At 38.9% G+C, this 15,454-nt stretch overlaps 1 protein-coding gene across 2 annotated transcripts in view; it reads left to right on the forward strand.

The window, feature by feature from the left end:
- Window positions 1-15,454, forward strand: part of ADGRD1 (adhesion G protein-coupled receptor D1) — a 2,063,662-nt gene that overhangs the window by 182,249 nt on the left and 1,865,959 nt on the right. For both annotated transcript variants that reach the window (XM_044068759.1, XM_044068760.1), the window contains one exon: window positions 10,426-10,683. In XM_044068759.1, the coding sequence (XP_043924694.1) occupies window positions 10,426-10,683 (258 nt within the window). The remainder of the gene's footprint in view (window positions 1-10,425; window positions 10,684-15,454) is intronic.

Below are 15,454 nucleotides of genomic sequence, written 5' to 3' on the forward strand. Positions count from 1 at the left end.
TGGGCCTATGAACCTATGACCCATAAGAATCCACTTGTAGCAGGAACAATGCCCACATTTATTTATTTGGTTACTTAACAAACTATTATTCCTTTTAACTATTGGAGCCTCCCACATATACTTTAAGTTCTTCTCTCACCCAAATACCATTTCTCAGGAAGTTGCTCATGGAAATCTCTCAAATCCCTTAGAATATCCCAATTCTTCCTCAAAATCCATCTAATGGTATCATTATCCAAATTATAGTTTAATAATGAAGGAATATGGGAATTCTACCATAGCCTTGGTTCTTTCCAGGACTGAATCTGGTTCATTCACTTCCCAATATAAATTCAAAATTGGAGCATAAAATGTATTAATCTTTTTTGTTATAATCTCCTCTTTGATTTCTGCAACAAAAAGTGCTAGGTATCCTCTCCTCTGAAACATCATATTCATTAAGTTACATTCCTTCATAAAATGGAAGTCCTTTTTGGCCATCCTTGCTACCCTGACAAACTGAGATTTCACAACTAATTTCTTCTGCATCAAGGGGTAAGAACTAGAAAAATGGAGGAACATATTTGGGTAAGTAGGTTTACAAAAAATTTTTGATAATAACCTCTATTTTAAAAATCCTTGAATAACCAGACGTCCATATAGGATATTTTTGTATTATCTATCTGAAAAGTAAATTTAAAAAAATCAGTACTCTTGCTGATAAATTGGACAAACTCTATAAGTCTGTCCCTGGAGTCCTTCCAGATCATAAACAAATCATCCAAGTATCGGGTATAAAAACTCATCGACTGGTTGAATGGTCCATTCAAAAGATAACTCCTTTCCCATTTAGCCATCACAATATTGGCTTAAATGGAGCCACAATTGGAACCTATGGCTATCCATTTTGTTTGATAGAACAAGTGGTCATAAAACATAGCAAAATTGTTCTTTAAAACAATTTCCAAAAGCTCTTCTAAAAGATCAACCAAATTGTTGTGTATGCCATTTGCATCCAAAACTCACAAAACCAAGTTGATCCTATTTCATGGGGTATCACTATGTACAAATCCATAACATCGATGGTGACCAGTATAACATTCTCTTCAAAAAACATATTATTGATCTTTTTCTAAAAGTCCCACAAGTCTTTAGAAATTTGTGGCTCACTTTTCAGTGCCTCTTTCAGTTTAAAATCAATAAGTTTAGCACATGTCTGTGTTATGGAACCACAACTGTCCAGAATTGCATGCAAGGGGGATTTTCAGTGTTCTTATTAATCTCTGATATACCAAAACTTGTAGGCTTAATAAGAGAGATGGTATTCAAATAATTAAATATGTCTATAGTTATTTCTTTTCATTAAACATATAATTTATTTGACCCATAATCCTTCAGTAAGCATGATTCATCTCATTCCTGGAAACTACCTTATAAACACTTTCATTTATCATAGTTAATATTCTCCTCTTATATTCTTTTTGTTCCATAACAACCAATCAGTCTTAATCCAGCATGTTTTAAATAAATCAGTCTATTCCAACCACCTTTAGTTAAGTTGGCATTAACAAAGCTTCTGTTTTTACTTAACCTAAAGTCAGTTTTACAAACTTTCTAAAATAAACTCAGAGTTGGATTTAAGGTGGGATTATATGTGCTAGAGGTTTGAAGTGTTTTGCACACTAGAAGTGAGTCATTAAATAAAATCTTAAGATTTAACTTCCTAATAAAACACTTCAGATTGATCAGTATTTCCACAATGTCAGTTCTCCTCGAAGGAAAAAAGTCATACCCTTAGAAAGCAATTGTACTAATTCACTTTCGATGTTGTAGGCCATGAAATTATAGACTTTAAAATCCCCTTTGTTGTTTTCAACTATTCTGCAAACATTAGACATGAGTCCAAGATCATCTTCTATTAATCCACCTTCTTTGTTGTCCCTTATTGCTAATACCAAACCCAATTCATTTAATTGCATTCCTGTGACTGTATACATCTCTGGTTCTGCTTCTGATTGTATCTGGCTCTGATAGGTGGGGGGATTCTCTTAGCTGCCTCTCCGTTGGTTCCTCCCATGCTTCTTCTTCAACCTCTTTGAACATCTGCACAGGTGGAGAATGCTTATTTTACTGAGTGCTTATATCTGAAAATAGAGCCAAAAGGTCTCCGTTTATGGAGGTATCCTACTGGCCTGGAAAAAGATTCTCACTGTAAAGTGCCAGTCTTCCAAACAGATGTTTCAGCCTGTATTTAAGTATGACGTCTGAAGAAATATCATAGATGTGTCCTCCATTTTAAAATGTGATGCTAAGAAATATGGATTCATGATAATATATCGCATAACATTTCCTTGATGGACAACCGTGCAAGAGTATTCGATAAAAGCTGTTTTTGCAGCCCCCGGTACCCCCCAACTTATATCTACCAACTCCAAGGGGGGGGAAAGGCAACAGTTGCTGTTTGCTGGGCCTTCAGTGGAAACTTCTTCTCACTGCTGTCATTAGGCAAAACAGCAAACTATTCTCATGTTCTCAGATATAATCCTGTTAGAAAAAAAATGTGGAGCAGTGCCATGAACCTGTAGCTTGTACTCTGCTGCTACAACCTGCCTGGCTCCATTATCAAAAATAAGGAGTGGTTCCCTCTTGAGAAATGCTTGTAGATGAATTACATTGATATCTTGGGAGCACACACGTTCACTCCTTTTTTTTTGCATATCACTTTGTTTTTTTGAAAGGATTATAATTTCTGAGTGAATTCTTTCACTGGCATCCATCCATTCATTCATTCTTTCTCTGGTAACTCATTTAATCAATTTCAGGATATAAGAGGGGTGGAGTTTATCCTGGTACTCATTCAGTGTAAGGCAATGAATGTAATCCTGAATGGGGTGAGAAGCAGTCATGGAACCATACCTCTCATCCTTTTTGTGCTAGAACTCCTTTGAGAAGGTAAACAAAGCAATGGATGAGGTAAAAATGGTGCACACAGCCTACCTTGACCTAGCCAAGGCATTTGACACAGTACCCCACTTGGGCATTGTTGACAAACTCAAGAGTTTATCTACAAACTCATATGTCACCCGGTGGATAGCCAGCTGGCTCACAGACAGACCCCAGGAAGTTAGAACTGGGGAGTCCACCTCTAGAAAGAGGCCAGTCACAAGTGGAGTTGCTCAGGGATCAGTCCTTGGACTGCTCCTTTTTGACATTTAATTCTCTGAAGTCACAGTGAATGTCAGTGGTCTCTAGCTGAATACATTTGCAGATGATTACAAATTAGGAGCTTTCATTGAATCCCACACTGACACAAATGTTCTCCAGTTGGGGATGACACAGACAAACAACTGGTGTCAGAGCCATGAACTAAAACTAAATGCCAAGAAATGCATAATAGTATCCTTTGGGAAGTCATCCACCCCTGGTAACTATCCTATTGACAACAATCCCCTTAGACTAGACTCAGTAGTCGGGGACTTAGGAACACACATAGATTGTAATCTAGCCTTTGACTATCACGTGTCTACTGTAGTAAGGAAATCATTCTATGTTGCACAACTTCATAGGTTCATATGTTGGTACTAGGCTATCGACCCTAGGGCCTATACAAGTCTAGCCATAACAATTCCCTGGATATTTCTTCCCACAATATTTACTTCACTGGACGCCTGTCTAGCAGGGTGACTGATGTGATCCCCGGGGTGAATTTCCTATCTCCCATCCAATCGTCAAGGTTCCTTTTGAAGAGAGCCAAGGAGGCACTCTGCTTGACATGTATGGGCAGTCTATTCCAGAGTATGGGGAGTCTCTGGATCAGGAACCTATCCCTCCAGCATGTTTTGCTCATTGTGATGACAAGGTTTAGATCCCTGGAGTGTGTGGCTCTGAGGGATTTTGATTTCTTCAAGTGAAGCATGTCCAACAGCACAGGGTTTGACATTGCCTTGTATGTTAAGCAGAGATCACCTCTGAGTAGACTATATGACCACTTTAAAAAACTCCAGCTATACTCTGTCACATATCGTCTACTCAGAGGTGATCTCTGCTTAACATACAAGGCCACAAAGGGGATAACTATACATTTCTTGGCATTAAGCTTGAGCCCATGGCTCTGGAACCAAGCATCTGTTTCTGTAAGGCCCCTTTTGCAGAATATCCACATAATTTGGGGATTCAATACTGGCTCCCAGTTTGCAGTCATCTGCGAAATATATTAGCCAGAGTCCCTTGGTGTTGGCCTGTACTTCAGAGAAGTAGATGCCAAAGAAGAGTGGTTCCAGGACTGAACCCCCAGGTATTCCACTTGTCACTTGTCTGGAGCTGGGTTTGGAGTCGGCTACTTTTACAGTCTGGGTTCTGTCAGTAAGACAGTTGGCAACCCATCCAGTGACATAGGGATTTTTGCCCAGCTTAGTAAGTTTATCAAGGATTTCAAAGTGGGAGATGGTGTCGTAGGCCTTGGTGAAGTCCAGACAGGCTGTGTGAACCGCTTTACCCTCATCTACAGCTCTGGAGACTGATTCAAAGAAGTCAATAAGGTTCAGGAGACAAGATCGGCCCTTCATGAAACCATACTGGTTGGGGTCCAGTGCTTGAAGGTTGCCAAGGTCTTTGTTTATAAGTTCCATGGTAATGCATTCCATACCCTTGCAGATCAGGCTCGTCAGACTGATGGGACATTAGTTCCTGGGATTCAAGGTGGATCGTCCCTTGTGGAGTGGGATAACTGTAGCTGTGCGCCACTCAGTGGGTATGAAACCTGATGTGAGGCTATGATTAAACATGACACTTAGGTGAGGTGCCAGTTCATTTTGAAGATCATGTAGTACACAGCCCGGGATGTCATCTGGTCCCATGGATGCTATATTCTTAGCTTTGGAGAGTGCAGTTTCTACCTGTGTGGCAATGATTACCGGAATTTGGCAATCTTTTGGTATTGAGATTGGCCCTTTAGGGGGTGAGGGGAGGGTGAAGTTGGCACTAAATCAATTGCCAGGATAGTGGCAATATCCTTGGGATCAGTATATTTAATGTCATTCTGTTGTAGCTCAGAGCAGGTCTGAGCATTGCCATTTAGATTCTTGACATAACTACAGAATGCCTTGTGGATGTCTTTGGAATCTTTGGCAATTTTATTTTCGTAACTTGCTTTGAAGGATCTCAGCTTTTAACTGAGGCTGGTAAGGGAGTTTTTTGCATCCTGGGATTTTCCTCTTTTCTGCAACAGTTTCTTCCTTCTGTTGTATAGTTTGTTTATGGCAGGGGACCACCAGATTGGCTTCCTTTTTTTTTGAAGAGAGCATCTTGGTTGTATTTGGGATGGCACAATTCATGCACGAGTGGATGCGCTCGTACAGTGCCTTAGTGTAGGATTCAGCAGTCGAACTTTCAGCTCCCGTCTGCATGAGTGTCATGAAGTTTGTCACTTCTGACTCGAGTAGCATGAAGTTGGCTTTGGAGAAGTCTTTTATGGAGGTTTCCTTACTGGGGGGTGGGGGTGGGGTGGGATGTGGATGTCAAGGAGTATTTGCTTATGGTCAGACCTGAACAATGAGGAGGTGACCACTGGTGTGAAGCATCTATCTCCCATGTTGGTAATGACCAGGTCTAGGATATTGGAGCCCTTGGTGGGACAATGGATTAGATGATCCAAGGTGTTGGAATTTATGAATTCCAAGAACTGTTGGGAGAAGGTGTTGGTACCCAAGTAGTTTTCCCAGTTAATGGCAGGGTAGACATAGTTACCCAGTATTAGGGTGTTTGGTTGTATCCTAATATTTTCCAGTATGTTTAGAAAGGTGTAGTGAGAATCTTGGGGCATGGTGGAGGATCTGTAAAAAGCTACAATTTGGATTGCAGTCTTACCTAGTGTTAGCTGCACCTGGAGAATTTCAGATACATTGTGTTGGGCAACTAGCCTGGAGGTGTGAATATCCTTGTTAAATATGGACACACCTCCACCTTTAGTGTTTCGCTCTTGGTTTGGTGGCTGAAAAGTGTGGTAAGCATTGTAGCCTGGTATTGCAGGGGTGCTCTCTGGAGCATTGAACCAGGTCTCAGTTACTCCACAGATATCGACGTTCTCCATTTTTAGGAGTGCCTCAAGAGAGTGCATTTTGAGGTTTAGACTTCTAGGATTGACTAGCATTACATTCAGATTTTGCATGCTTGTATTTGTTATGGTGGTGGTTTTGTCCTTTGAACCTTGCCTAAAAAAGGCACTATAGGGTGGAAAGAGCTTTAGCCAGTAACCTGAATCTCAGGGGTGACAGGTGCAGACCATCTCTGTCGATCATGTCATCCCAGGCATACAGATACTGGATCCTCTTTGAATGACACCAGAAGCTTAGCTAATTGTTGAAGTCAGTCATTTTTTCCTTATACTGTGGTATAATTCTGTGTGAAGGCAGGATGCTACTCAGGGCTAGGGTCATACCTGCCTTGGCCACATAATTCGGGAGCTCTTACATGTCTCTTTTCATGTAGTCCAGGGAGGTACGTCTCAAGTCATTCACTCCAACATGGACAATGACAGAGTCGTATTTTTACTTGTTGTGGAGTGACTTGAGTGCATGTTATGTGGTGGATCATGGCACCTGACAGGCAGCTGACTGTAATTTTCTCCTTGTTCAGCCTGGTGAGTGGGACATCAGTGTGCCTGAATATGGAATCACCTATGACTAAAGTGTTGGGTACGTTGTCTTGCCTTAATGGCTGTTGGGTGGCACACTGGTGTTGTGAGCTATGTGTCACTTTGGTAGTGACTGGTGTTTGTTTGTGTTTCAGCTTTGGAGGTCCTTGTTGCTTGGGCAGGTTAATGTTAAGGGCCTCTGCATATGTGGGTTTAGTGTTGCTATGTGTGGGTGTTGGTAGTGGGGGTTTTGAAGGGCTATGTGTTACTTGAGGTGCAATGCAGGTGTTAACCTTCTCCTCTTGACTGTCTAGCACAATCTTGGCTGGAGAGAGCTTTGCTTCCAGTTTGGCTATGTAAGTGCATCTCTCACAGGTTGTAGTGTTGGGTGGTAGGAGGAGAGGGTTGTCTGTCATGAGGCAGTTGCTGCATTGCTCCAGTATGCCCAGATCCACCAGGTGGACAGGAGAAATCACCAGAAGCTGACCCTTGACATGCCTGTTTAAGTCCTTTTTTTGTAAAGTACAAGAGCTGTTTTCCCTTATCTTGCAAGGTACTTTGCAATTATAGGCTGTTTAGTGTCTACAATTCCTCCTTATTAACAAGGAGAGTTGAGTGCTTGTATCAGTTTAAGGCTTCCTAGTGCTTTCCAGCAGGTTCTAGAGCAAGTGCTAGTCACAGGGGTTAAGATTTTAGTGCTACTACTGAGAAACCAGCTAGTTCTAAGGGAAAATGTGAAGAACAGACTTTCTGGCACATGGAATAGTTTAACCATAGCCCTGTGGTGCTGCACGATGCGAAAAATGTGCAAGCACAAGCGTTTTTAAGCCAGAAAGTTGAAAGGGATAGAAATCAGCCCCAAAAGGCTTATAAATTTGCAATTTCAGAGCTGGAAACCACTCCTCTAGTGTTAAATAGGCAGTACAAAGCTCACCACTCCTATTGGTAAGCAATAGGACTTCCCTCTACCACAGCAAGGTCTGGATAGCTCTGAGCACAGAAAATAAAGTCCTGAGACAAGCAAAGCCTGGGATCTGAACAATACTAGCTAAGAAAGGTGAGAAACAAGCAAACAAGGTAGTACTTTTTTTTTGTTAAAACAGGCTAAACAATACAATAATACATTAAATAAACACAGAAAAGGCTAACACACTTGCGTGTGTAGCCGTAGACAGTAAATGCAATTAAAACTCTACAAAATTAGCAATTTAAAATTTTTAAATGAAGCAAGGCAAGTGCACAACTAAAAAAAGATTTAAGAGGCAGTAATACAGTAGAATAAGTAGCTAGCGTACATAGACAGAGAAGTCTATATATAAAGAAAAGCAGCTAAAACACACTAAAACAATTCAGATGCAGTGCAACCTAGAACACTTGAGCTGTAGCAATATTAAGGCAAATACAGTTTTAATAAGTGCACTAAAATATACTCTGTATTTCCAAAATGTTTGAGAAGCACAGTCAGAACACAAGGAGATTCAGGCAATTTTTTTTTTTTTTTTTTTTAGAAAGGGAGAAAAGAGGAACAGAAGAAAGAAACTAAGTGGGTTGGCCTTCTCAGATGTTCTCTCTGTATTAGGTAGAATGAGTTAATGACACTAGACTGGGAGGAGTGGTTATAAACAAAGGTATGGCATCTAAGTCCAAGGAAGTCATTGTTCCACTGTATTTGGCATTCATCAGACCTGTCATTGAGTACAATGCCCCCTTTGGTATATATACCTAGCAGGCATATCTAAGAACTGGAATATCCACAGAGGTTCTTCACTAAAAGAATACAGGGTGTAGGTAAAATGTCCTGTACAGACACCCTCAAGGCCCTATCCCTGTATTCTGTCTCCTACAGGCTTTTGAGGGGAGATCTATGCCTGGCATACAGGGCATTGTCAGACCCCACTCTGATGGACCTCCCACATTTCCACAAAACAAACAGCACTAGAGTTACCCATTCTAAAGACTTAAACCTTGCCTGTGATATAAATATTACCTGCTGGAGAGACAGGTATGTATAACAGAGGCTACACTGTCTATGGAAGAGGCTCCCCATCCATGTAAAACAGAGTTCATCCCTAACCCAATTCAAGTGCAACTTGGACAATTGGATGGGGAACAGGAAATTCATCCCTGGTTTGGCATCCTTTACTCTAATGGACACAGACAACCTGTAAATGGTTCATCTCCCAGGCCCATGCTTGTAAATGTTTCATCTCCCAACCACCTGCTCATACTTATCAAGGATATCAGAACTTGTCAGAGATTTGGGATCTATGGCTATGCTTAAAAATGCCCTTATGTTCGTTAGCCTAGTAAACACCCATGAACCTATGAAGAAATCTGGACAAAGCCTTAAACAATAGGGGGAAAGATGCCCAAGAATTAGGGACACATTTTAAATATTTCTCTTATTAATTTAGAAAGTTGTTAGCATAACAGGTTTTGTCTTGGCATGCAATTTCTGATAGACTTAGAGTCTGAAACTTAGTGATTTGCCAGAAAACTACGAATTCTAAATAGACCTAAAATATGAGGCTAAAATCTGGACAGTTGAGAGGTATGCATGGAATGTATATATATACACACACACACACACACACACACACACACACACACACACACACACACACACACGCACACACGTGCACTCACACACACACACACACACACACACACACACACACACACACACACACACACACGTGCACTCACACACACACACATATACACACACACACACACACACACACACACACACACACACACACACACACACACGCACATGCACACATGTGCACTCACATGCACACACATACACACACACACACACACACACACACACACACACACACACACACACTGACAGTCACTGTTTCATACACACCACATCTATAAGCACATTGGAGGTTTTCCAGTTCAATCCTAATATGTTTGAGATGTGGGAAGGAGAAGGAAGATGTGCAGATTCTGTATAGGAACTAGAGAAGCAAGCTCCTCACAGACAAAAAGGCAATACTAAATATCATTCAGATACCGCATCTGACTTTTAGTCATTGCAGTTTTGTTTTTCAGACCTTGCATAGCATTGGTGACTCCACCCAAAGCAAATGTCAACATCAAAGCCACTAACTTGACATTTACTGAATGCTTTCTATACCATAAAATGGAAATACTGGCCTAATTGTGGAAGAGCTTCCTAGAGTGTAAAAAGTTGGAGAACATTTAACCTTGTGGACCTTTTGTCCTTCAGGCCTTGTCAGAAAAGTTTCCATTAGCTGGTTTGTATGTATTTGTATGAGTGTGTGTGTTCCAGATGGGTAGAGATGAATAGTCCCGGACATTCATTGACACTGTCTATATGAAATTACACCTCAGGTATTCTAATTATAATAATTCTGTCCACATTTATGATTGATGTGAGCAGTTTTTCCTTAGATATTGGCACGATTAAGCCTTCACCAGTAAGAATGAACCAACATTTCAGATGAGGTAAGGAACACCCAGGTTCACCATGGGAGAAGATATTTCATAATGTGGGCTGTGAAGCCAAGCTAATGAAATGGTAGGGGACATATGTCAGTTGTCATGTTGGATTATGTCATGCTTGCAGTCTTTTGTGATTTTTATGATTCAATTATTTTGTAGCAAAAATTTATAAAAGTGAGCATATATGTATATGTTATTTGCAATTTCGTGGACAGGTAACAAGAAGTCATGCATACAGAACATCATTTTACAATCTCTGAAATGTATTGTCTTGTGACATTTTACTGATAAATGTATACTACTTCATTTTAATTCATTATATGCATTTATTTCAGCCATTTACTGGACACAGATTCTTTTTACATGGAAGAAAGGTTATGGCTTAAAGGTTTACATCAATGGCACTTCATTCTCTAATGATACAATGGGAAACATTTTACAAGAATACAAACCAGAGCCTGGCAATATTGTTATTGGGACAGCAAAGGATCCATCTGCTTGTCATTTTCTGAATGTGATGTTTGATGAGTTTGTAATCTGGAAAAAAGCACTTACTGCAGAACAGATTGAGATGTATTTTGCTGCGGCCGTGGGTAAGTGGAAACCTAAGATAATAAGGGTGCATATATATATATATATATATCTTTCAGTGTTGTCTGCTGAGCAGTCTCTATGTTCATTTACAAGGCTGTTATTCTAACACTTTGCAGATTAATCTGTATCTGGATTGTTAGTTCAAAGTGCAGTTTTCCTGCTGTTGCTTGGTTTACAAACCATGTCTTAATAATATTCACCAAGCAGATTTTAAGTTTATATTTTCACTGCTTCTAGTAGACATTTGCCCCACAAGGTTTGATTGTAGACCAAGTCCTGTCTTTCTGTTTCATCATCTCCCTTGTGTACTTAGAATTGGACTCCAACAATGACCTTCACTTCTGCATGTTATCATTTCTTAGCTGAAGGCACACTTTCTGAGATGAAAATTATGGCTGTCAAACAGAAATGTGAAGCAAGACGTTAACATTACATGCTTTGTGACTTTGCCTATATTGCCTTCTGCATCATCTCGATTTATCATGGATCCATACAGTCTGTCCTCTGCCATACTAACAGACAGGGAAAGTCCAACTGGGTCAGGAACCCATTTTCAGTGGAGGCGCGAGGTGAAAAGCTCCGCAAACCTTTTACATATGCATTTAAAATTTTTTTACATATACATATAAAGTTGTAGCACAGTTACACATGAGCATTATTAACACTTAAGTAAATGTCTAATTACATATTGACTACCAAATTAAATAAATTCTTATGTGACTGATTGCACTACCATTCTAGACGATATGTTCATTCACCAATTTAAATAGAAATAATAATCTTATTTGTTAGATAACAAATACCAAACTGTAAAAAACTGATAAAAAGTTCCGTACTGACAGACAAAAAAAGTCTTTTATTCACAAATCCAACAAAAATGAGCGCTTTCGTCTGCACAAGGCAGACTTCTGCCTTGTGCAGACGAAAGCGCTCATATTTGTTGGATTTGTGAATAAAAGACTTTTTTTGTCTGTCAGTACGGAACTTTTTATCAGTTTTTACAATCTTATTTGTTAACCAGGTAGGTCCACTGGACAAACACCCCTTTTTCAGGGGTGATCTGGGAGCAATGTCTGGCTAAGTGAGTTGGTCAGGATCTCACAGTAGGCAAACAAGGGCTGAAGGAATCAAACTGTTCGGTACACAATACTTCATCACAGGTGATAAAGATTTTGAGCTAAAAGGTTCAATTCCTTCACTCTCGAGTTGCAGAGTGTATGACTCTGAGCAAGTATAAATCTGTGTGTGCATGTGTGTGTCTGTGTGCGCATGTGTGTGTCTGTGTGTGTCTGTGTGTGGATGTGTGTGTGTCTGTGTGTGTCTGTGTGCAAGTGTGTGAGTATGTGTTTGTGTGTGTGTGTGTGTGTATAAACAGACTTATATGGGAACAATAATTAAAACTAATTTGTTTACAATTAAACACAGTAACAGGCTATAACCATGATGACAATTATTTTATTATACTATTATTAACAGTAGCAGCAGCAGGAGAAGAGAAAGTTTCTCACTTCCAACGCTAAAGTAATCCTGTCTCATACCTACCTCCTACCCAGTCTACTGTATGGTTTTCAAATACTCACAAATCTTAACGCTACTCTCCTAGCAAAACTTAACTCAACCTATAAGAAGGTAGCCAGATTCTCTGCCCAACATACTTATAAAACCCATCACTGTGTCTCACTTAAGCACCTAAACTGGCTGGAACTACCCAACCTGCTGCTTCTTTCTCAGATCCGGCCTATGCACTGTATATTATACCAACCGTACTATTGCCCTAACTTATCCTCCTATATATCCCACTACTCTCCAACTAGATCACTTCGAATCAAGATCAAGACCTACTGCTTATCTATAAACGTAGGACTAATATGGGACGCAACTTATATAGCTACGATCCTACCATTGCATGGAACAAACCTCCTCTTCAAATTAGATTACTAAATCAACTAAAACAATTCAAAGCAGCTGCTAAAGAACACTTAAAAACTCTCTGGTCCTGCCTGTGTTCCCACCCAACATAAACTGTCCCCCCACCCGTAAACTACCTACTAATTAAATACTGTTCCTAATGTTTATCCTCTACTCTCTACTGTTTCAACTTTTCTACCTACCCTGGCCTTGCCTACCAGTCTCTTTTAACTTAGATGTCTTATGTTTTAACTTAACTCTTCCCTTTCTGAATACCTCCTCTAAACCATCACCTGAAAGCAAGTAATGTTTATATAGAACTAATACTTTGAGGTTGTATGATTATGTCTCTTCTCACATTTCCTGCATATTAATGATGACTTGTAAATATATCATATTAATTTAATGCTGTTTTACTTGAGATTATCTTTTTTTGAATATTTGCTTCTGTACATTTTTTGAATATTTGCTTCTGTAATTTTTATTTCTCATTGTACTGTATAATGTTTTGGAGCTTTCCTCCCTGGGCCTCCTCTGAAAAAGGGCTATTTTCAGCTCAGTCAGACTATTTCCGGTCAACAAATGTAAAATAAATAAATAAATAAAAGAAAGATGGCTACTATTTACAAGTGTAGTAAGTACTGGGCTAACTACCCTTGCAGGCCATTTTAAGCCTGGCCAAGTTTCTTTAAAAGGTGAGAATCAATCGCCATACCTTGTGACTCTGAGGTAAACACCTTAACCAAAAGCCAACCCCAATGTGTCATAGCTTATGAGACAGGTGCAGCATCAGGTAAATCAGGAAATAATTGTGAACATTATTAATATGAGTAGAAATATTGCTGATATAATTTGAAGTCAGATTTTTATCATTTACGAATAAGGCATGTACATTTTGATCCTTTTTTAGATAGTTATTGATAGTTTTCTTAAAAATTATTTTTCTTATTACATGTAGAATGGAATTTAAGGTACATGGATATCTTCCTGTCATAGGCTTTATTGCATACGGCAATTCTGGTTTGAAAGGAGGTATTTTATAGTACAGTCAGATGCAATTATATTCACTTTGTTACTTAATGGGGAGCAATAGCTGAAAGAGTTTAAATGCAGGGAGGCTATGGTGATAACATGGAGCCATTTGGCATTGCTTACTGAGATGAAATAATGCTGAATGAGAGTTTGTTTTCTTTGGTTTGGAATATTGGATGTTGTTTGCAGAGGGGAAGTGCTAATGGGTAAAGAATGCTCTAATCTAGGGATGATCACATTAATTATGTGACTTGAATAGGTTCATAGGTAAGTATTAGGCTAGTAGCCCTTTCCAATCATTTTAAGCATATTAAATTTCCTTTTTAGTGCTTGACTTAACATGTACAATTTGGGCATTACCCTTCCCGTGGTCAATAATCATATATTAACCCTTACTGAAAATAACTGCAATCAATACCACAGATAATTTGAGGAAACCCATGGGTAGGATAATACATTTAGGAGCTGCCTGTGCCCCTTAGAAGTACAGGGAGCAGTTTTTGGGTAATTTTTCCATTACATATCCATAGATCCAAACTGAACTTGAATATGGAGAGGGATGAACTTTGTTTAATGCAGATAGGGAATCTGTTCCAGAGAAGTGCTATTCTTTGAAAAATTTACATGTCCTTCAAAACCATTCTGGTGATCCTGCAGAAGAGGTTCAGATCCTTAGATTGAGTATTTCTGATATGATTTGACTTGCTGATGTATAGTAGGTCCATCAGTACTGGGTCGGAGGATGCCTTATATGCCAGACATAGGTCAACTCTAGTTTCTAGTTTCATGTTTTAGTAAATAAATGTCATGTTTAGTATGATATTTTTAGCTGTTTTAAAACTTATTCATGTTTTGGGGTGTTTGTGAAAAGACAGTTTTGTTTATAATGTCTTGGATATCTCTGCAAGGTGACTAATGATGAGGAAGCATTGTTAAGGTCAGTGATTATTTACTAATGGTTGATTGATGTGCCATCATTTTGCTGTGACAAAAATGACAGCAGACATTTTTGAATTTTATTATTAGTGTATTTGCAGCAAATCAGTTCTGTGGTAAACTAAAGTCATTCTGAAGTACTTTGTGAAGAAAAACAGTTCTTGTGGGCTTTAGATATAACTATATCATCATCATAAGGTAATGTTTAATTCAGCAGTTCACTGCTGAAGAAGGGGAAAGTGAACAGTCTGTGCAAAGTTTTGTAATACTGTTGTCTGCCAGATTGTATTGACTGTTATTTGAAATTACATCAAAGTATATGTTACAGAGTGATGCTCTTTTGAAACACAAATTGTTCCCTTTTGCAGCAGCAGATTGTGGTCACGATTTTGAAAATTTATGAAAAAAAAGTTACAAGCTCCGGGATTAGATGGACTATCTGCAGAAATCTATACGTTACTATCAAATAAAATAATTTCATTGCTGGTGGATGTTTCTGAACTACTACAAAACCATAAAATAATCCCTAATTTATGGAAATACACCCAAATTTCTCCAGTTATTAAGCAAGGAAAAAATAAAGAGTTAATTAAGTGTTATAGCCCTATTTCATTATTAAGTGTTGACTATAAAACTTTTACAGCAATATTATCTAACAGACTGAGAGAAATTGTCGATATGCTTATAATTAAAGATCAAAGTGGCTTTATTACAAACAGACTAACACTTGATAATATTAGAAGAGTAATCACAGTAATAGATCTAGCTAACAATTGGGAAAAGAAACACATTTTCATTAGTTTAGTTATTGAAAAAGCCTTTGCTTTAGTTGATTAGAAATGTTTTATTCAGAACATTAATAAAATATAGAGTTATAGAAAGTTTTGTGGATTT

The sequence above is a fragment of the Protopterus annectens genome, chromosome 4.part0 (genome assembly GCF_019279795.1).
Source record: "Protopterus annectens isolate FY-2018-M chromosome 4.part0, PAN1.0, whole genome shotgun sequence".
NCBI classification, from domain to species: Eukaryota; Metazoa; Chordata; order Ceratodontiformes; family Protopteridae; genus Protopterus; species Protopterus annectens.